Source organism: Toxotes jaculatrix, chromosome 12 (assembly GCF_017976425.1).
Source record: "Toxotes jaculatrix isolate fToxJac2 chromosome 12, fToxJac2.pri, whole genome shotgun sequence".
In the NCBI taxonomy this organism is placed as follows: Eukaryota; Metazoa; Chordata; class Actinopteri; family Toxotidae; genus Toxotes; species Toxotes jaculatrix.
This window is the reverse complement of record NC_054405.1, coordinates 17,561,621-17,581,893: the sequence shown is the minus strand read 5'-3', so window position 1 is coordinate 17,581,893 and position 20,273 is coordinate 17,561,621. Positions and strand designations below refer to the sequence as shown.

Here is a 20,273-nt window from a genome sequence, read left to right as displayed (position 1 = left end):
TTCCATTTTGTGGTTTCGTGAAGGAGATTCCTCACAGTCTTAGTTTGCTGTTTGGTGCCGTTCTAATGGCTCACACTGCTGTTTTCTGTTCACTAACACACCCTGTGGCATTTCCTTTGCTTCAACGCAAACTTCAGTTGTCTGTAGAATTTAAAATCTTTATTGTTATTTATCATTTCCTTCAAGTAGTTGTATATTCATTCAATTTATTTTGTTTATTGTTTGTCATTGTTTTTCAGTTAATTTATGGGCGCTGTATACCCTCCCACACACGACCATGGATTTGTCCTCCATCACCATAGCAACGACAACACCTGTTTATTTTTTGTTTTGTATGTTTGTTTTTTGTTTTTGACATTCCATTTTGACATTGTGCACATGGACCAAAGACACTGAGGATGATGATGATGATCATGATGAAGCCACAGGGGAGAAAAGAGTGAAAGATGGTGAGAGATAATAAGTAAAAAAAAAAAAAGTTCACTTGCCAGCAGTGGGCATCTCATTTATTCAGGATCTTTCATTCTATGTTTGTTTTGGACACTTTTTATATATATATATATATATATGCATTTTGTTTTTCTATGTTGTGATCTCAAATTTTTTCTGTTTTTTTTTTTTTTTGCGTGTGTGTGTGTGTGTGTTTTACCACACACAAACACAATTACTCACACAGAAACGAGAGGTTATAACCCTTCAGTACTTTTGAGTTTTTTGGTACTACAGTGTAACACACCAGAGTGGAATATTTAAAACTGTTCAATATGTATTTAAAAAAAAAAAACATCAGGGCCTGCTTGATTTTATATGACTGACATTTAAATTGAAGAAGTCAGTGAAATCAAGTCTTTCCTAAAGTTTTTTTTTTTTAAATATCTTGAACAGTTTGAAATGTTTATGCAGGTGTGGTGTGTCTGTTAACCTTTTTGTATGAGACTTTAGATTAAAATACGTTTCACAGTAGAATAAATCCCTATATCGAATGAGCCCAAATAATACATTTAAATAGTAATTATGTCGAGCAATAAAACTGAGTACCTGTATACTGTTTATATTACTGCATATACATAGGTACTGACAACCTGAAACTTAAAGTCTTAAATCTTAATAAAAACGTATGCAATATTCTGGTGCTGTTTCATATTAACTTAGTAAATGTATGTGAATATTTTCTAGAGCTTAACCAGCCTAATATGCAAAATGTAATTTTTGAATATGATATTATTGTAAGAAGCACATATGACGGTGTACATTGTCCTTAAGTGATGTAACTTTATTGTGAACCATGGGTGATCGCCTTGATGTGAGTGTTGTGACAGTGGACACACACAGAAACATGAAGCCAGTATATATACATATATATATATACACACACAGGATGCAGGAAAACATACAAGCCTCAGCTCGCTGTAGAAGAGTTTACACTCAGAGATAGAGACAAGAGCAGCTGTATTTACTGTCTGTCGTTGGAAATAAATGCAAACCCCCCCACCATCCCGCCCCATCTTCCTGGCTTTGATGTGTCTCTCTCACCACGATTTGTGTGACGATAGTCAACCGGGAGGGAGATGAAAGTGAAACACAGGCAGGTGATGACACTTATTCCCTCACACACCCACAAAGACGACACGCACAGGTTGTCAGCTTGAGACGCGGTGTTTCCTGTTCAGAGATCCCGAGCTGCAGAGCTGTGTGATGATAGCTCAGTCTGCATATAATCTACCCTGCTTTTACCACTGTGCTGCTGACCTCAGCTTGGTGTGTGTGTGTGTGTGTGAGAATAGGAGGTGATGTTGGTTAACGGTCTTTTTGTGTGGAAAGTTGAGTGGTGTGTTTGTGTGTGTGTGTTTATACAGTTTGTGTGTTAACGCAAACTGCAGCTGGTTGTTGCTCTGTTTACAAACCACATGGCTGCGTCTTAACACTCAACTTCTGCAGTTTTCACCTTTTCCTCATTTTAGTCTGAAAACAGATCTGATAGTTCAAGCAAGATACACGTTGTAGGCTGTGTAAAATGTTTAAATATTAATTGGTAGTTAATTGGTGGAGATCGACAAATGAGAGCAAGATTAAGATAACTGTAATTTTTAAATAGACTTGTACTATGGACATGTAAAGTTCCTTAAATTATGGTCATTTATTAGATTTATTTATTATTTATTTTTTTGTGTATTAGGCCTGCAACTAAAAATGTCTTTCATCAACAATTAATCTGCCAATTATTTTCTCAATTAATTGATTAGTTTCTTGATTGATAAAAATCAGAAAACACTGGAAAATTCCCATCATAGTTTCAGAGAGCTCAAGATGACATCTTCAAATGCTTTATTTGGTCTGAAGAACAGTACAAACAGTGCACCGTACCACGGAGCAACCCCAGTGGGTTTCTTCATTTGTTGTTTATTTCCTGTGTTAGTCTTTATTTAACTTCCCCGAATGCGTGAGCGATTTATTGTGTAAAATGTAGGCAGGTCACAGCATAGTATTGAGATCTTCCCATAGTCATGGTTCTCTGTTTACTGTGAAGGCTCTGCCAGCACTATTATTATTCTGTCCAGCACCTGCAGGGCTCACTGGATCTAATCCAGCAGTACAATCTGTTCTGAGCTCTCTGTTGTTTCTCTCCCGTAGTTCACCAACACACTCTGCTAACAGAGCTGAGTGATAATGGCTTCCTGACACTCTGTTCTACTCACGCTACATACAGGGCAACATGATGGCACCCATTTAAGCTCAGGTAGAATCTGAATGAAGCTCTGACAACCTTGCAGTCACAGGAAAGTTTTTCCAACCTGCTGCTGCTTCTTGAAACTGACAAACCAGCAAAATTACACTTTAGACTTTTGAAGTCATAGCTTTATTTCTGTGGTTGACAAAACAGTAAGATATAGCTGCCTCAGTATCTGGAGGAATATGAAAAAGAAAAAAAAAAACCTTTACATTGGTCACTGGTTGGTGTAGCATCCACCCAGACTTTACAGTTGAGAAAATGGACAGTAACCAGTTCACATTAAAGACGACAGTGCTGGCTTCCCTCCGAACACAGTAAACTATTTCAGCAGCCTAAAGCCAAAGAATGAAGATCAAAGTCTGTTCTATGTCTTTAGGCTTCAACTGTTCGGCAGTGGAGGTAAAGCCCTTGTGAACGCTCTGCATGTTCATGTATCAACCGACATTATATAAAGTTTAAAACTAAAATGTGTCAGTAACGTGACAAAGCTGGGTTATATTTACAAAATAAAACAGAATGCTCTTATCCGAACACTTCAATATCGAGAATGTGACAAAATTTTGAGTGTGGTTATTGGTGTTCTCATTAAGAATGTCTTAATAAGAAAAATATATGTATATATAGAAAATTTAAACGAGAACATTGATGCTGGATCACTAATCAGATCCGATTTTTTTTGTCATTTTGCCCTAGTGTTGAACTAATCTCCCAGAAAGGTGCTCGTGTTTGATATGTAATAACAGTTGCATAAACTAAACTCAATACAGGCTGAAGGATTAAAGAAATAAAAACATTTGCAGCATTTAGTCATGAAATTAAAGCTTTTTTTGGGGTGAAATGTAGCTTTTGGTAAATAAACACTTAACACATCATAGAGATGTTTTAGTACAAGTAAGTAAAGGATTAAAATAATAAAAAAAAAAAAAGATGTGAAAAAATATAATAATTTGCATTATAAAAAAAAAAAGCTTGTCTTTTTCTCAAAGTGCTTTCTGGCTCTGGGGTGAACCTGAGCACTAACATGCCTCACAACAAACAAAACCAGGATCAACTCTCAAACATAAAAAAACAGCTCTTGGCCTCAACCACACTTAAAATAAAACACACACAACTGCCTAGGTCTTATCCAGTACCTCCAACTTGTAAAACAAAACTATCTGTGGTGGATATAAAGGACAGGAAGGTTAAGAAGTAGAAAAAAAATGTGGCATTAATAACAGGTAGAGAACTTAAATGGACCAGTAACTCTGCACCAAAGAGAAACATTCAGATTTCAGATCAGTCGGGCTCCAAGATTCCCCGCAATTTCTCCTCAACTGCCCAGCTGTCAACGCAGAGAACGCATTATGGCATCAGAATAAGAGGTGAACTCGTACACTGATCCACGAACACCTCCAGATTCACATTTGCTCGACGGCGAGTGCACAGAAGAAGCAACTAAAACCGTTACTTAACTTGACCTTAGCCAAGCTGTAAAGAAAGACTTTCTACCTTTTATTTTTTCACATCTTTTAAATCAGTTCCTCAATAATTCAACAGATGAGAAACATCAGGTACCTCAGCGCATGATGATTGAGGCTCTAAAATGTGCTGAACAGTCGCACTGTGTACTTGTAAAGAGACGGATGGTGTGAAAAAACGTCCTACTAGTTGACAGCTGGGTGCAGAGGCGGACAGGGAGAGACGTCTTTCTGCTTGGAATCAAACAAACCCCCAGCATCGCTTCCCTCTGGACCCGGGTTCGTCTCCTCGTTATACAAACACCGAAAACCGTCGTAATACTCGTCCGAGTCGCCCTGCTCTCCGCCGCCCCGGCCCCTCCTGGCTTGCCTGAGGTGTTGCGTGGGGCTCCAGGCTCGCTGCTCCTCCTCCTGGATCCGGGCGCCGTCGAAGATGTAGACGGCGTTGGCCGGCAGGGAGAACTCCAGGCTGTGGAGGTACTCGTCCACCATCTCTTTGCAGTGAATGAACTCGGCACTATCAACCTGTGAGAGGCGCGTTACATGGTCAAATTCTCAAACCTGGAACTAGATCAAACCAAAATTCACCTAAAGAAATTATCAACATTGTGGGCAACTGTGTGGGTTTTCAGTTTCAGCTTGGTGGCACGTATGACAAAGGCAAGCAAGCACTTCAACAAATGGATGAAACAGGGCCTAAGCACTTTCTTGACAAGCATTTTAAGTCTTACACTTTTGTACCAAGTCACTTTAAAATCTCCTCCTCCCTTGGTTTCCTCTGTGAGATCATTATCTTGACAACGTTGGACCCGTAGATGCAGCCAAGTGTCTGCTTTAATCTGAGATGTATACATTTTTTGGCAGTAAAGAGCATCGTTTGTTCACTTTAATGTGCCAACACGTGCCTTAAACGGTGTGCCTTCAACCAAAGCACCCTCCAGTACGAAGCTGCACTGGATCAAAAAAGGCTCAAGTTTGGGGCCTTTTTTAAAAATGATTGGGTTTAAAAAATAAAAAAAAAAGTCATATCCTATGGATTCGCTGCATTGGTAAGCTTCTGTCATTTGTTACTACCAGCAGATGGACTGGATTTTTTAGGCAATACCAACTGATGAGAGTTTTAACTATAGTATTGAAGATTTTTCACTATAGTTAATATTAATGATAATAATGACTCATTGGGACATTGTAATTGGAAAAACAGTGCTCTCCAGTGGACCAACTATGTTTTGGTTTCTAAATTACCTCAAACTCTTTAGCATTTTTATTGTTTGAAATTTTTATTTGGCTCTAAGATTTGTTTTCCCAGTGGGTATCTTGCATGTCATGCTCTCTTCACTCAAACACCAACTTATTAGAAGAAGCTTTCCTCGCAAGCCTGTGCCTTTCTCTTACTTGTGCTTTCTTCAGCAGGTCAGTGAAGACGGAGAACCAGTCAGGCGTGAGCGCCTCCAGCTCCAAAGTGATGATGGCCAAGGCCAATGTGGAGCCCTTGAACTGCCAAAGCTGGTGGCAGGCCATACAGTGCTGCACCTGCCTGGTCCACAACGCCACCTGGAGGCCCGGAGGACTCTTCTGATGCCCCGGCCCAGCAGGAAGTGTGCCGGGGTCCGTTGCAGAGTCCCAGCCGAGCCCGATGGACGGAATGAGGTGGGGATGGCCGGAGACGAGCAGGGCGTGGAACTAGGATGGAGACGGGAGGAGAAATGAAGAGGAACAAGACCAAAACGTTAGCCTAATGATGTCATTGTTGTCTCGTTGTTCACCTACCTATCCATCCATCGCCCACCCCTTCCATCAGCATCTTCCTTATTCATATCACATCAAATTTACCAGTGAATTTAATGTCCAACCACGCATATCAGGCAACGTCAACACATCATTCACCCCAGGACACTGTCTCTCTGCAGTCTGTGATTCTCTACTGTCCTCAAATGGTCATTTCTGCTTTTAAAGTTACTGTAAAAGGTTCAAACCTGAAGCTCTGTGCAGGAGGACACTTTGAGCAACAGATAGAGAATCTCATTTTCAGGTTTTACTAATGAAGACCCCCGCCTCCCAGCCACCCATCCGTTTGACTGAGGAATCATAGTAATCTTGTTGTATCGTACGTGCAGTGCTTTTCTGTTTCGCGTTTGTCGGCAGGGACTCTAAATCACAACCTGAGAGTGGGCGCAAGGGAAAAAAAATATTTTAGTGAAAGAACTTCATACGTTTGTCACACAGTGAGTAAAACACTCTTTAAAAACACTCTTTATTTAAACCGAGGTGTTTAAATAAAGAGTGCCAGCAGGATACTGACAAGTGGCAAAGAAAATCACCCCCTGGATTTTGAAATACTGACACATTCTCGTAATGTTTGTTTTAGTAAAATGTCTTTTGTGTTTCTTTCATTCACATTGTGTTTAGCTCATCTGCTTTGTTTGTCTCCTACTTTGTAGCATATATAAGCCATGGGTTTTAAAGAAAGTAGAATTCCCTGAGAGGTGGATTCGGCAGCGTGGTGCCAAAGTAACAAAGTAATCCCTTAAACAGTTGCTCTTCACTTAATAGTTTCTAAAGTCCCCTCATCAACCTTTTCCTTTTTCACTCCGTTTTGGAAATGTAATTCAGGGTAATGTAGCAGAGAACACTGGATGTTTAACAGATAATGAAAGTTTTGAGCATCACATGGCTGACTCTGCCTTTCAGAGGAGTTTTACTTGGATGTTGAAGCATATTGAGAGGTAATGATAAGGCATCTCTGTAAATCCTCTTATTTATCCATATCAACGTGTCATGGTGGCGAGTCTGTGACTAATTACTGATAGATTTTATTGATTGCTGTTTTATAGACAATGGAGAATAACACTTTATTTAGGAAAGGGAATGCACAGTAATTTCTTCAGGGCAGGGGGAATGTAACTGTGAGATATTAACAGTATAGTTAAAGTATTTATTTGAAAAATATTTATTTGAATAGTATAAAAAAGAGAAAATGTCTTTATTTTATTATAGCTTTTATTAATACATTAGGTCTCTTTATTTTAAAAGTCTTGGATTTTGTATTACTTAAAGTGCTAGGACAATAATAGGTTTCACAACAATAACTCCACACACTGTAAACCTGTGACATCAGTATCAGTCAAACTGTAATAGTAAGGGAAAGTGCCATTTTTTGGTTTTGCTGAAGACACTGAATCTGTCCAATTCAGTCCAAATGTGCCAAGATGCTTTTTGGGTGACAGTTTATGGTTTGTGGCTTTAAGAAAATGTACCTGTCCTCCAGCAATTTTACATCACAACAAATCTAACGCTGTTATTTGTTTCTTGAGGGAATGTGGGTTGTGCTTCTGGCGCGGGACGAGCTCATTGACTCGCAGGATGCACAGCAAGACTTCAACAAATCAACTGGGGATATTTCCTGGGCAAGTGATCAATATCTCTCCTCAATGGAAAACCTTCCAATAGTGTGGATCAATATAGTGTGAAAACTATTTATGTCGAGAAAATTATGGGCTGTATTCATCCAACTTCTGTCCCGCAACCTGTTTTGCCTCCTCAGTTAGCTACAAGAAAACACAGGTGGGATATCTGCCTTTTGACCCGCTTCTTCGTATAAGGTGAAACTTCCAAATTGGTATCATTATTCCTGACTTGTATCACGATGTGATGAACATATTGTGTTGTATGGTTTTCAAGAGTCAGTCTAAATGAGTGATACCTAGTAAACGGTAGTTAAGACTGAAATGGAAAGTTAAATTTTTACATCTTATCCTGAGATGGCATTTCAGTCTGTGTTTGGGGGGGGGGGTTACTATCCATAGAGCCATGGTAATGGCTAATTTGGCTAACAATGAAAAGTAGTTGCTGAGGTTTTGTTTTACATGTGTAAAGACTTTTTTATGTTTATTGCACTGAACATCAGTTGAGTTATATAAACTGATTCTGCATTTTGCCATATCAAGATATTCAATATATATCGCCTGTCCTGTGTGAGGCCCATCAAGCCCTGCTCAAACTGCTGCTTTGGCCGTTTAAATTCGGATCTGTAATCCTTACTTCTTGTTTAAAAGCGTTATGAATACAGCCCAGACTGCATGAAAGGACCTAAATGATGTTGTGTGTGTTTGTCAACAGTTCAGTCAGTGGTTGCTGCCTGCCTCAGACAATGATTTGTGAGGGTTAACAATTAAACTACTGTCTACACATGCAGGTGGTGAGACAATGTTGTGCTATAAACTGAGTAACACAGCACAGGATTTCTGAAGAATGACAAACCTGTTTTGACATTATAAACAGTCTTAACAATCCCTAACATGTTATTGATGCGCTAACTGCCCCAAATCATGTTTTTTGTTATGTTTCATGAGGTTTGATTGCATAGATGATCTTCTATCTGCAAACACTTCCTCTGGTGGCAGCAGGGTTGTGGGTAAGAGTTAGTCAGAAGTGCCTTGGCCTGACATGCAACATGGCTGTTAATTTGCTGGCAGCTTGTAAATGCAGTCTTAATGTGGTTAGAAGAATCTCATAGAGCTCTATTCAGCCATCACGCTAAAATGTCTTTGTTGCTATTTGTGCACATACAGGAAATTTGGGTAATTGGCCTGGGTTATAACTTCGGTTTGTCAACAGCTTGTCAACTTTTGAACTGAAGCTGCAGGTAACTGACAATGAGTATTCGATTAGACCTAAAACAAGAGAATAAAGTTGAGGGCAAGCAACAATGTTATATTAATGGCAAAAATCAACTGTCTGAAGGCCACTATTTAATTGGATTTTAGTCCATTTTGTTCTGAAATTGGGAAAAACCAAATGTAAATCTAAGTTACCCTCTAATCAGACCCTTTTCATTTTGCTATTTGCATCAGTGAGAGACTTTTTATTTATTTATTTGGGCTACAGTGATAATTAAAAAGGGAAGGACACACTCCAGTCAGGACTGAATGGAGTTTCTCATGATTGTGGGCACAATGCGTCAAATCAAATAAATGCACAATCTCTACTAGGACCAATTCTTTACTGTGGGGGGCAGGGCGGGGTGTGAGGGTACGTAAACACCACCTTGAAGCAAGCATGATGGTTTTCTGTGTGCTTTTGTACTGCTGTGTTTTTAGGCACGACCAGGACCTGAATTCACGAAGCATTTCAAAGTCCAGCCAGCTCTCTATGGGATGCTCTGACAGTTCAGGTCCAGTTAAAAGATAAAAAAACAAACTAAAACACAAAAAAAAGAAAAAAAAACAGTTCTGTTTGCCTGTCTATCCGCTGAAGTCTAACTTACTATGTGAATGAAGTCGACTGGTGTTGCGGTGTACAAATCCCAGTGCAGCTTGTCTAGAATGATCCTCTCCATGCGAAGAATCTCCGCTGTTGAAAAGTTGCATCCGCTCTGCACAACCAGGTCCTTAACAGAACCTATTACCTGTTAAAACAGACACCAACAAAGGGAAGCAAATAAACGTATTGTTTTGAAATAGCACTGAAGTCTTTGTTTTGTTTTTAAATGACATTATTGTTTGTGTGTATCCTTGTGGGAGATCTTACCTCATCTTCCTCATTGATTTTGGCAGCCAGAACCAGTGAGGTAAAAGCTATGCATTTCAGGTATTTTCGTTGGGCCTAATAAAAAAGAAAAGACTTCAGTTTATGTGTCTCAAGAACCAGAAAGATCTATGGATATGAAAAGAGACAACAGGAAAGAGAAAAAAATATTTACAGATGCTTTTTCGTTGCTTTTACAGATTCTGACTATGAGTAAGAGAATTTGGGAATGAGCACGTTTCAGCTGTGATCTCTCGGCATCGATCGGTTCTAGAGGTGATGAGGGATACAAGGGCTTTAATGGGATTTAATGGGGCAGTTTCTTTTTTTAAGGTTGCACAAATTGGATATATCTGCCACACTATCGTCTCTGCCTCCTTGCAACAAAGCAAGGACAAACCAGTAGCTAAGTTCATGCCTCAAAAAGACCTGTGAATACCAGAAACAGTAAGAAAATGTAAGCTGCATGTTGTGCACTGTTGGCTCTGAAAGGTCTGACATGTTGATGCAACATTGGCTTTATGAGTGCAGTGGCTGTTCTGAGTCAGGCTAAATTTAAATACAGTCATAATTGGAAGTAAATGGACCAAAGTAAAGATATGATTATTCACAATTCACCGTGCAGCCCTATTCAGGGTCTAATCTGATGTCTAATACAGACTAAATTTATTGCTTCCACTGAATACAGACCATTAGCTCAGGAGAAGAAGAATAAAATGTTCTATGACTCTTCTATGCAGCCACTTACTTTTATTAATGTGGATTTTCTCCATTACTTACATTTATTCTGAAAGTATTTGTTTTAGATTAAGGACAAAAGGCTGGAAACCACTTTATGTTGTAGCTGTCTACCTTGACAGTGGACAGCAGGCGGTTGAGGACACAGACTCCCAGTGCAAAGGTCTCTGGACAGAACTGAAACAGCCTGCTCATGTCTCTGAGCCAAAGGATCATTTCTTGGTGCTGGGATGAAGAGATGTCAGCGCCCTGAGTGGTCAAAGGAAACAACAACTGGTTAATAAGTGATGCATGAAGTACTGCGTTCTGGATTAGTTAGATACATGTCACTGAAAAGGTGACTCTGGGACAGAATTAATTTAACTGAATTTTACTGAAGGGACCCCGCTCACAGACATTGAATGGTAATCATGATAAACTGGTTTATCCACTGATTTTGTGCTTTTAATAATCTAATATTAATGTTTGCTGAAAGTGAGTTTAAAAAAAAGAAGAGAGAATTAGCATGGTAACTACAAATGTCAGATGTTAGTCTCCATTATTACACATGGAAATGTGTTTCCAAAAATGAAAATGTTTCCCATAAATCTTGTTGCTTCCTGTCTCATAAGAGATTGGTTGCCTTCTCATTTTACTGAGAGGATCAAGATGGATGTTTCTGCTGGCTTCATTCCCTCTTTGTCATCAAAAAAAAAAAAAAAAAAAACCTCTGGCAGCTGAAGTGCAGTCTTAAGTACAGTCAGCAAATTTTCTTGGGCCAGTACCAGAGTTCTCATATTCCCATATCTGAAAATGACTGATGGAAAAAAAAAAAAGCCGCCTCTCTTTCCACCTTTAAACAAGCTGGAAAAGCAGAAAGATCTATAGGTGCATGGACCAAGCGTCTCACCTGGATGCATCCGTTCTTGAACACAGGTACCTTCCAGAGGCGAGCCTCTCTGACCAGGGCGGCCTCCAGCAGGCCGACCAGCCGACGGCTCTCGGCGGCTCCTGGGTTCTTCATTGCCTCCACAGCACAGGCCAGGCTGCACCCAGGGCACACACGCCTGGTGGGGGTGGAGTGAAGAGAGGATAAGAGATTACAGAACGTCCCTCAAAGTGGCATGATCTTCTGTTGTTCTATGTACATATCCTTTATATAAACTCAGATCAAACAATAATAACCTAACCATTTAACATTAGTTCATGCACATTTCACCTTCTATTGTCCTTCCATTTTCATACAAAGGGTTTGAGCAGCATGTACAGTATAAAACCGAGGACGCTGGTTCCCCTTTTGAGAGGCACCAAAATAAATGTGGGTCAACAAACAGGATTTAATGATCAGAAAAGTACAGGACTCCAAAAAAACATGAATCTGTTGCCCAAAGCTGCAACTTGAACAACTTCAAATTTCGGACGGGTTTAAATAAATCCCACTGCCCATACTTCTTCATCAGTTTTTTTTTTTTTTTTGGGCGCCAGTTAATATAATGTGGTAAACAGTTGATCAGCTGTCTGCTCAGAGAGCGAAGTGTGCAGCAGGAAACAGACTACGCGTTCAGTTTGCTGAACAACATCGCCATTTTCCAGACTTTGCGGGCAGGCAGCGCGGGGATCGAGAAACCAGACTTAAACGCAGAACGCAAAGTTTAAAACCACGGGTACGTGACTGTGCTTGAATCTGCTGTGGCTGAAACACAACGCAGACGGGATCCAGGCGGGATAATGGGCTGCAGCTGCTGCAGCCTCTTGCACAGTTGCAGCTGCTGCAGACAGAAACATTTGTCTTCCTCTTTTGTTTAGCAGTCTTACCTCTTCGATTTCAAACGCGGAGTATCTCTTCGACGGCAGGTGCATTTATACGGTTTATTTTGGGAAAAGAAAATAATTCAATCCATATTCACCGCAAGCAGCAAAGAAACAAACACCAGCAGGATGCTGTTGGAGAAAACTAAATCGGAACAAAGCGCGTTTTGCGATGAATGTAGGGAAAACAACCGCATTATATAAAAAGAGCAAATAAAACAAAAAGTAAAGGAAAAAAAAGCGCGAAGTGTTTCGAATAAATGTTCCAGTGGCAAACAAAAACAAGCGCAAAACAAGACAGGAAGCAAGAAATCAGTAAGGATTGGGGGCAGCCTGTGTTTTGAACGGCCCTGACTCCGCCCCCCTGTGATGTCACTCCGTCTATCAAGCAGAAATGTGTTAGTGGGTCAGACATACGGGACCCATCACACAAAATGGTCGAGCTTTTCACTGGAAATGGAAGATTTTCACTGTGTGTTTTCCCCAAAGAAAGTGTTTGAAATATGACGCTCTGCTTTGGATTTTTTGTGTGTGAATGAATCCTACACAGAGCGAGACAGCATGTCCCGCAGCAGCTCCTGCTCTGCTGCAGGCTGATTTCTTTTTAATTTCTTTTCTATTTCTGCATCTTAGTTATTCAAATGAAGCCTGATGTTTGTTATAAATGAACAAGGTCTATAGGAAATTTGAATCTGGCTAATTCACATATCATTGCAAACATATCAAATCTTAAAATATTCTTATTTGATTTCTGCCCTGATCTCATCATGTGATTGTCCAACACCTCAGCTGAACAGACCCACAGGGCTGCACAGGCCCAGGGGCCCAAATTGGTAAGGGGGCCCCTAGACTAGAGCCTCTGTTTGAAGTGACTGTTAACGTCGCTTTTCAGAAATTCAATTGACCCTCAAAGAGACACAAACTGACAACAGAAACTCAAAACAACTGCAAAGAGATGCAAACTGATCACAAAGAGGCACACAATGACCACAGAGATGCAAAATAACAACAGAAGAAGAGAGTCCAAATGTTTACAAAGAGACACAAAGCAAATGCAAACAATGTTGTATGTGTCTTTCAGTATGGAAGTCTTGTGTCTATTGTGTAGACAATATGTAGGGCGGGGCCTTGTATAAGTCTGTGCCCAGGTGTCCATTGTCTTTTAAAACCGCTATTATTTATTCACATATATATAATTGGTATAACTAACCTTTGACTGATTTTTTTGAGCAATTTTTGCTTAGAAAATGACTCAAGACTAATCAATGATCAAATTGTTGACAATTAATTTTCTGCTAGTTGGCTAATCAATGAATTGTCCTATCACTGCAGCTCTACCCGAAAGAGAGACCAACTGACTGACCAGCACTGCCGTCAAAGAACCAGAACCAGATGCACTTGAACCACCTACAGGTAGATCACACACTAATGTTGTAGTAAGTAGTGTTCATAATATATTTAATGTAGTAATTAATAATTATGTCTGTCAGTGTACCTGTCATTGGACAATACATGGGTGGTATATTAATACTGTGGTGTGTTGATCTGCTGTACCCAGTTCTTTTTCTGAAAGTGAGAGTCAAAGATATCAGAAATTTGAATGAAATTCAGTGGTTCAGCTTTTTCACTTTCCTTACTCTTTAGCCACTGAAAACCTGAGAGCATTCATAAATATGTAACTACTGACAGTGGGATTTGATTAGCGTTGATTAGCAAAAAGTTGAGCACAAATCCTTGAGTCAGTAGCTGCTGGATCTGTCCCTCTGAAGTGTCCTCGAGCAAGACTAAGAATCCTTAGAAGTGTGATATTTTTGTGTGTCTGACACTGACCCCTGACCATCCTCCTTTTGTGGAAAGGATCAGCGATCTGATCAAAGTGCTAGATAGATATCTAGATATATACTTTATTCATACCCTGGGGGAAATTCACATCACACTGACATTAGTGGAAAGTGTTTAGGTCATTTAAAGGCCAGAAAAGTGAATTAAATGTGCTACAGATACTGACATGGAGTATCAAATGACCATAATATACAAAGCAGTGTTACTATAATGTCAGTTTTTGCGTGTTTGTGTGTGAGTGTGTGTGTGTGTCAGCTCTGAACTCCAGCACACTGGGTTTGAAATAGAACAACGATGAGCTTAACGCCATAAACAGTGCCGGGATGACATATTAGAAATTACATATTCTCAGACACAGAGAGTCTGTTTACACAAATACTGACCAGCCTTTAGGGATCGGACAACTTGTACAGATTTCAGACTATGCAACAGTCCATGAATAATACTGCAGCATAACATTGTTTATGACCGACTAACACTGAAGGATAAAGCACACAATGGTGCTTAACAGTTTCCTGGCAGCTTCTCTACGTGTGGTTTCTGTTCAAGAAAGTGCTGGACCTTCTCAGTCCATGCATACAGTCAGCAAACTTTACCTAACACTGGCCAACAAACATCAGCGGCAAGTGCAAGTGTTTGCTCTCCACTCTCAGTCACCTCACACAGCTGACTGACAAAAAGCAAAGTTGACCAGTGTGTCTGAGCCGAGGTCACGACAGGAATGTCGATAAGAAAAGACCGTCGCAGCGAGCAGCATATCTGCATGTTGACAGAGTGTAACAGGGAGTGGGAACACAGTGGTTGCGTACTGTGTGGAGTCAGGCTGTGCTCGACTTGCACACACTCTGAATGTTTAAGATGTTTTTTTTTTTCTTTTAATATCAGAAGGTTATTCTCATACACATTCTGGGGCCTGAATCCTCACGTATCTCTGTCCTTCACTTTATCTTCCTGTGCCACTGTCAGTCTCTGCTCATTGCTGTCCTCATTTGTCTCCATTCCCTGCAAACTGAACTGTATCTCATGCAGAATGTCATGCTTGCTTACTGCCTCTGCTGAGCAGACGTTTTACCGTGTTTGCACAGTAATGTGTGTGTTTACATTCCATCACTCTCCAATCACCGGTGGGAATTTGACTGGGCGGAAAACTGTTGATATTCATGGTTTTGAGTGTAAAGCTGCTACCTGACGGTACACAGTAGCAACATAAGCATCTGTGTCCCTCAGTTCAGAGTGTTTTTAGGCAGAGAGTGTGGCAGTAACACTGCTAATTCCCCTAAGAGCCAGGCTAGAACACTAATGGCATTATACAGTGCTTAGAGGAGAAAAACAACACAGTCGACCAAAATGTTATTTTTGGTTTGGCCTTTTTTCAAACAAACAAACAAACACTGAAGATTACCTGCCAATTTAAGGATAAATGTGGGTTATATTCTATAATTTTCTTACTATTAGCAAATCCCAAAAAAAGACCCAAACCACCAGTGCATTAGTCCATTTCTGAATACTCCTCCACCCTGTCTGTGGCTCTCTGTCCCAAACCTATTTCCTCTCGCTGTAGAAGTACATTTTCAGAAACAACTCTCAGATACATACTTTAATTAAAGAAAATGTTCAGTTGTTTCCTAAAACTTCTGGAAAGAAATGGAGGTCCATGGCACAGAAGAATGCAATGTATTAAGCTTTGGCTCCACTGACAAACCTCTTCATAGGATTAGTTCATTGTTAGTTTTGTTCTTTTTATGGGAATTATTGACAATAAGAAATATGGATTATGTCCACACGTATCCCTAAAGTGACCTGTACCCTCTAAACATCCCTCTGGAGTGTTGCACAGCTGGAAGTGGATTAGTTTGTTTTTATAGATCCATACGTGAATCAAATCAAAATCATAATTGATCAGGTGACAGAGAGAGCTTATCAATCATAAGTTTTACAATTATTCCAACAAAATAACACCATTAATCACACTATTTATCACACATGTTGTAATATTATGAAGTTTTGCAATTCGAACTCAGTCTACTGAGAAAGGCAGTGAAATCCAATTGAAAGAGCAGGCAAAAAACAAGTGGACCGTAAATATTAATTTATTGTTTTGGCTGTTAAATTATAAGTTTCTTAATTAAACTTGTTTGGCAAGTAAAAACATTAAATGTCTGGACAATGCTTGAAATTTCTTGCATTTCCTTTTCATTTCTTTCTGAACATTCATGTGGTGGCCTCACATGAGGAACAACAATTTTCCAAAGAGACACATTAACAAGCATGAATATTTTTTTTTAGAACGTCCTCCCACTGTAAGAAATGCTAATGAGAAATCCAGCTAGAAAATCTACATATGTGAAGTTTTAAAGATCATTAAACATTGAATTATCCTAAAGGAACACATATAATCATTTACAATGCTACAGTATCTTCACAAGGAAGCCAAGTAGGCCTGCTTGTACAAGAGATGAAAACACTTACAGAGCCTCAGGGGGTACACTGGCTTCAACTTCTTGGATCCTATGTTTGAAACAGAGAAGGACACTCTACATGTTTAGTTTGATGTCTCAGTGATGGTTTGAGCAGAGTCTGCTCTGATCAGTTTAACAAGAATTTACAATGTGTCTGCAGACGCCCCCCTCCGTGTCTCCTCTCTGCTCCTGTAGACAAAGAATGCTCCGCACCACAACGTAAATCAATGTCAACCCTGAACCAACTTTGTCCTGTCAGGAAAGCTTTGTGCACTTGGCTGAGCACATTATGTTCCTAAAGTCACGTCTGATCTCTGACTTTGATCACTGCATGTCGGGGCCAAACTGAGATGGTTTTTCTTTTCTTTTCATCTTTTGAGGCCCCTCTCGAGCAGTGTCGCCTCAGCATAAGCTTAGCTAAACTTACATACATACGTGTGTGTGTGTGTGTGCCAACAGCTCACAGAGGGATGTGCAGATTTTCAGGAATTCACTGTTTGGACATAATGTACTGACGACACTACTCATGGTACAGATCCCATCAGTAGTGTAGTGATGAGAGTCATCTCAACTCATGTTCTTAGATTACTGAGTAGTTTTCACCAACAAAATGAAAGAAGTTAAGAAGAATACAATTAAAAGGGTAAAACGGAAATCTTGTCAAATCTTTTAGAGGGAACTTGTCAACCCGTGATGTTTTTAACCACAAATTGACCTTATTAGCTGTCAGTTTGTGTCTCTGTGTGACTTCTAGTCATGATATTGCAGCAGGGCAGAGTCATATTTACAATATTTAGACTTCCTGCTCAGTTTTGAACATCAGCTGTGCAAATACAGTAAAACTATTTAAGCAGAATAGCAGATGGTTCCTGTCTAGCAGACCTGACTGGGTATTCTGCACTTATGCATCGACCCCTCTAAATGCAGATACAAGAAGAGTGACTGGAAGTTGGCCATCAAGATGCTGCTGGAATCATTAGAGGCAGATAGACTGACTTCCTGCCAGCTGACATAGTATTAATTAACATAAATCTTTAAATATACATCCACCACCTACCACTGGAGGGAGACAGAGGCCAGTTCATGGATGTTAAGACAGGTGCCAAGCGTTCAGCAGCATCCCTCATCTCCGGTCATGTTTTGTTCTTCCTTTTTTCATTGTCCCTGTAATATAAAGATCAAATATTGAACTGCACACCCATTCCCCTCTCATTTAAAAAAATGTTCTTTTGTTCTTCCTTTGAAGCACCTTACTTCACCCCTGCCTGCCTTGAAAAGCTTTAGCTGAGAATTTCCTGAGGGAGAGGCTTCACATTGTTCGGGTTAGAGAAGAAAGAAAGTAAGAGTTGAAGAGGTGGGAGCAGAGAGAGCCGCCCATAGCTTGACCAGCATCACTAAGTGGGTTTGAAGGATACAAATACATGGTGTTCCTTTCTCCCTGCCTCCATGTCATCATTAAATGTTATACGCTGAAGGTGGAAAACATCAAGATAATAACACTGAGGCCAGCTCAGTCAATTTCATGGTCTGTTTAATGGAAAGGTGGCAGGTTGTCCTATTACTTTGTACAGTCGGTGTGTCTGATGTGGCATAATGGATAGAGATAAAAGAGTGGAGGGTGTCATCACAGATCCACATGTCTTATTAAATCCTGAGCGAGAAGAACTTGAAATAAATTTAAGTTTCAGTATAAAATAGGCGAGTCATCCGGGGGGATTTCTGCTCTTTTTGTGGGGGTATTGTTAATGTGATTGCTGCTCGCAAAGCACATCAAAGAGCAAAAACTAGAAGATGGTAAGAAACAATGGCACTTTTTTTTTTTTTAGGTATTTGAGGTATTGTTTGTTTGTTTCTGTGAAAATACATGCAAAAATAAAATGATAAATGATATAGTTTGTAAGAGTTTGCACTCTCTTCAAAAAAGTGGTCCACAGTTACTTGATATACATCTTATTTGGTGTTTTGTGTGCTCCACATACACTTTCCAGCCTTCACTCTTATTCCCTCTCATGAGCACTCACTTTCTTCTCTTCACAGACTTGAGCGTGAGAGTGTCAGATTTTCTACACTGGAAGGAAAATGTTGTATAGAAGACAATGCAATATAGAGCAAACTGCTCTGTCACACAGAGGAGCACCAAGCGAAATGCTGGAGTTGTCTTTTATCAGTAGGGGGCAGTATGGTTACACAGGAGCTGTGCTGCTTTCAATATCCCCCGCACAAAAGCTCTCCTGAGTACAAAGAGAGGAAAATATTATATAATAAAATCATCTTGGAAGCAGAGCAGCAGTCGCCTAGGAATTTCTGGAAACTCAATATCTTTCATTGTTTGAGTTAAAGTTTCTGTCTGATTCTTGTCTCCCTCTGCTTTTTGTATTAAAATTATTTTGATACTGGCAAAAAACTTTTCATCTTGCTATGGATATTGAGTTTAGTTTGTGTTTGCTGTCTCTCTCCTTGCATTTGATTCTGTAATTGGAGAGTAGACCTTGGATGTTTACCTTTGGATTTTGATCATAACCTTGTCCAAATACTTCCCAAGTGCATCAAACATCCTTCTCTCAATATTAAATTGAACAGCAAGTAGTCAATGATATATTCTGTGAAAGCAGTTTATTAAAATATTTGCCATTACATGCACCCATGTTTATGATTCCTGTGTAAAATGTTTTGTCCTGTTTCCAGTCACAACTGCCTGAGGCATACTTTTGTTAAATATCTGTTAACTCCATCCATCCATTAACTATCCTGCTTATCCTTTGAGGGTATCGGGGAGGCTGGAGCCAATCCTAGCTGACAGTGGGCAAGAGCTGGACTGCACCCTGGACAGGTCACCAGATCAAACAACCATTCACACTCACATTCACACCCAGGCAATTTAGAGTCACCAGTTACCCTAACGTTTACGTCTTTGGACTGTGGGAGGAAGCTGAAGTACTTGGAGGAAACCCACACAGGCAAGGAGATAACATGAAAACTCCACACAGAAAGGCTCAAGCCAGCAGGTTTAAACCCAGAACATTCTTGCTGTGAGGCAACAGTGCTAACCACTGCAACATTGTGCCGCCCCATACCTGTTAACTTTGAAATTAAATTCTAATCACCAGTCTCATGCAAGTGCTTAAAATGGAATAAGCAAATTTCCATTTAAATCACTTCTCTGTTGTATAGCACCTTGGGTGAAGAATTAAATTTAGGCCTAATCAGTATTGAGTGTGGGTTTACTTCAGGCATTAAACAAATTAAAATTTATGGCATTAGACTGCTTGGCTGAAGCCACCCACTGTATAATAATCATTATTGCACAGCTAATTGTCCACCATTGTACATATCATTGGCAGTAATACCTGCGAGGGCATTCTTTACAGTTATCCCAAGTTCACAGGCGATTAGGGAGGAAATTCTGCTCATTATGGGAATTATTAGCAGTTTTATAATGTACACTGAACAATGAAATTGTGTTAATGTATAAAATCCACAATATTGAACCCCAAAAGCAAACTGCTGCATAATGTACTTTACTTTTATGAAACCAGCTGTACATTCATGTTGAAATATCAAAGTGCCTTCTGATCTAATTTCACTGAGGTGAAGGAGGAGTTGCAGCTGCTGATTTTTCGTGCTGCACCACAACTCTCCAGCTGGGTTTCACCCCTTTGCTTTGCCTCTGTCTCTTATGTAAGGAGTCTATTGCACTCATTCACAGTACTGGAAATGTGAGAAACAGCT

At 39.9% G+C, this 20,273-nt stretch overlaps 2 protein-coding genes and 1 long non-coding RNA gene across 4 annotated transcripts in view; 2 read left to right on the top strand and 1 right to left on the bottom strand.

The window, feature by feature from the left end:
* sept8a (septin 8a) overlaps window positions 1–1,125 on the top strand; it is a 29,763-nt gene extending 28,638 nt beyond the window's left edge. The window contains exon 10 of the mRNA XM_041050907.1: window positions 240–1,125. Coding sequence (XP_040906841.1) covers window positions 240–243 — 4 coding nt within the window. The 3' untranslated portion in view covers window positions 244–1,125. The remainder of the gene's footprint in view (window positions 1–239) is intronic.
* A 1,713-nt stretch (window positions 1,126–2,838) lies between these two features.
* Window positions 2,839–12,572, bottom strand: ccni2 (cyclin I family, member 2). 2 transcript variants are annotated; one of them, XM_041050909.1, is made up of 7 exons: window positions 12,250–12,572; window positions 11,345–11,504; window positions 10,570–10,704; window positions 9,721–9,795; window positions 9,458–9,598; window positions 5,587–5,874; window positions 2,839–4,716 (listed from the first exon to the last, which is right to left on the bottom strand). In XM_041050909.1, exons 2-7 carry the CDS (start codon window positions 11,456–11,458, stop codon window positions 4,378–4,380), a joined length of 1,092 nt encoding a protein of 363 aa, XP_040906843.1. In that variant the 5' UTR covers window positions 11,459–11,504; window positions 12,250–12,572; the 3' UTR covers window positions 2,839–4,377. The 2 variants fall into 2 exon arrangements, with proteins under 2 accessions (XP_040906843.1, XP_040906842.1); XM_041050908.1 differs by having other exon boundaries at window positions 11,345–11,501.
* LOC121190288 lies at window positions 11,969–18,814 on the top strand. Its single transcript, XR_005894969.1, has 3 exons — window positions 11,969–12,098; window positions 13,576–13,656; window positions 18,582–18,814. It is a non-coding gene; the product is annotated as an uncharacterized LOC121190288 (long non-coding RNA).
* Window positions 18,815–20,273: the final 1,459 nt, after the last annotated feature.

Bases quoted from the DNA above. Each gene is read 5' to 3' on its own strand.
- ccni2 (XM_041050909.1), bottom strand. From the start codon at position 11,458: ATGAAGAACCCAGGAGCCGCCGAGAGCCGTCGGCTGGTCGGCCTGCTG. The intron at 9,599-9,720 runs GTAAGATCTCCC...CTGTTTTAACAG, and splicing joins AAATCAATGAGGAAGATGAG to GTAATAGGTTCTGTTAAGGA. The intron at 5,875-9,457 runs GTAAGTTAGACT...TCTCCATCCTAG, and splicing joins CAGTCGACTTCATTCACATA to TTCCACGCCCTGCTCGTCTC.